General features: G+C 30.0%; 1 protein-coding gene across 1 annotated transcript in view; it reads left to right on the forward strand.

The window, feature by feature from the left end:
- Positions 1 to 490: 490 nt before the first annotated feature.
- Positions 491 to 2,161, forward strand: part of LOC111086314 (rho guanine nucleotide exchange factor scd1-like) — a 15,994-nt gene continuing 14,323 nt past the window's right edge. The window contains exons 1-2 of the mRNA XM_022388725.1: positions 491 to 582; positions 1,247 to 1,297. Coding sequence (XP_022244433.1) covers positions 502 to 582; positions 1,247 to 1,297 — 132 coding nt within the window. The 5' untranslated portion in view covers positions 491 to 501. The remainder of the gene's footprint in view (positions 583 to 1,246; positions 1,298 to 2,161) is intronic.

The following is a 2,161-nucleotide window of genomic DNA, read 5'->3' on the forward strand; positions in this document are numbered from 1 at the left end:
GCTAGCGCAGATAGCCCTCGTGTAGCTTTGCGCGAAATTAAAAAAACAAACAAAACAATCTAACACCTGCCCGCATTTCTGAACACGTAATGTATTCTGTTGCGGTTTATAAATAAAACTGTTTTCGTTAATTACTCGATAAATATGTAAATTTTAAAGCTAGATAAATGTACTTCAAATAATTTTAATCTCTATACTTTGACTGAAACTATTATGAGAAACTTGCTCCCGAGGTTTATTTGAAAACTTAGATTTGTTGACGTAATTTGTACTTCATGTTCGATCGTTCTTAAGTTTATACGATCAACAAAATGGAACATCAGAGAATAACTAAATTTTAAATTATTACACAAAATGACTTGTTTAAATGCAGGTTTAAAACTTTCTGTAGAAGTTTGCATAATATACTTATTATTTAATTATTACCGATAAATTTTCTGTGGATAATATTAGCTTGATATTAACTTTTACGTACATAATCGTTAGGATCTAAGTGAACGAATGAAGGCCCAACAAAACGCCATCTGGGAGCTTATTGAGACAGAAATATTTTTCATTAAAAGACTAAGGGTCATTATAGAAGTAAGTTTCATTTTGATATCGATTTATTTTATTTTTTTTAAATACGAAATAATAAATTAGAAAAATAATTTTGAGATGTGCGTGTAACATTTTGTAAATTTTTTAATATATTTTACTAAAATATGAATATGGTGAGCGAAAAAGACCTTTTTGTGTTTGAAGTAAAGTGAAATTGTCGAGTTGATAATTATATTTTTCTATCACACGATTTTTTTTTTTCAAATCTATAGCTTTGGCGCCATCTACGGGTTACTTTTTGGTATTATGTTCCTTTCACGTATACGCAACCTACTCACATTCTCTAAACACGTTTCGTTATTAATCTGTCTCACTGAACACTACGTTAGTTTCGATCTTACAGTAGGATTAATTAAAAAAAAAAGTTTTATACGAACGTGTAATTGTTTTACGTTTAAGAAAACAGGATGCATATATGATAGAACAAAGATGCACATATCTGTTTTACTGCAGAATTATTTTTTTCAAAAATATATACGTATAAAAAACTCAATCTTCCACCATTTCTTAATTTTTCTTGTCTTCAGTGAAAAAATATCAATGACTTACAACATGCGTACATAGTGTACTGACTGTTAAACTAACTTAAGGTAGTTTAAAAATCTAATTAAATGAATTATTATAAGGAATGTTTACTTTCTTTCAGCTCTACTTAGACCGTTTACAAATCCTCCAGTCTCTTGGAATACTTAACGAAGTAAGTACGTTTCATAATGTCGCAAACATTTCACTAACGTAGATCCCGTTATTAAGACGATTCGTTGAATTTAAAAACTCACACAGATGAGAAGTAACTTGATCTTCTCTGGGATCATTCCCAAAAGTAATAACATCCATTGTTCCTAACACTGACAATGAAACTGTAGACCTAGCGGAATAATCTACTTCTAGGGATAACAAGCGATTATAAAAAGAGTGAGAGAGTCAAACATACAGTTGGCGTGAACGTGCTTTGTAATCACTGTGTGTTCAGGGTTACTGAAGAGAAGTGGAATTCTCCGAAACTAGTATAACCCAATAACACACAGACCTCCCTTGAACTTAGACTTCGAGATAAAACAATTTTTGTAATACCAAGTTTATCTATTATTAGATAGAGAGCGAGAGTTTTACATCTGACGCTGTTGAAACATACAACGATTAACACCAGTCTGACAAAAATAAAGATATACTGTACCTGTAAACACAAAATAATTCCTTCAGTTATTTTTTATTTTATTTTTTACTTTACAAACATTTGTACATAGTGCTTCAAAAAGTAACTTGAGACATATTTCGTTTGATATTAAACTGATGTGATTACAAAACCAAGTTGGAGACCACTGAAATTAACCGTATTAAAACAGGGGTAGGAAACTTTATAATATTCGAACATTATAAATGTATTAGAAAGAAAACTAGTCTTAGGCCTAGATGGAAAAAAAGTTATGTTTTGGAAATAGTTAGGGTTATCAAATTTTTTATAAACAATCACGTGGAATATTTCTTTGAGAAATAGGCAATAGAAAACAAGTCTCATTGCTATACGAAAGTAAATTGAAAACATTGTTAGAAGAATGAT

The sequence above is a fragment of the Limulus polyphemus genome, unplaced genomic scaffold (assembly GCF_000517525.1).
Source record: "Limulus polyphemus unplaced genomic scaffold, Limulus_polyphemus-2.1.2 Scaffold1014, whole genome shotgun sequence".
Lineage (NCBI taxonomy): Eukaryota > Metazoa > Arthropoda > Merostomata > Xiphosura > Limulidae > Limulus > Limulus polyphemus.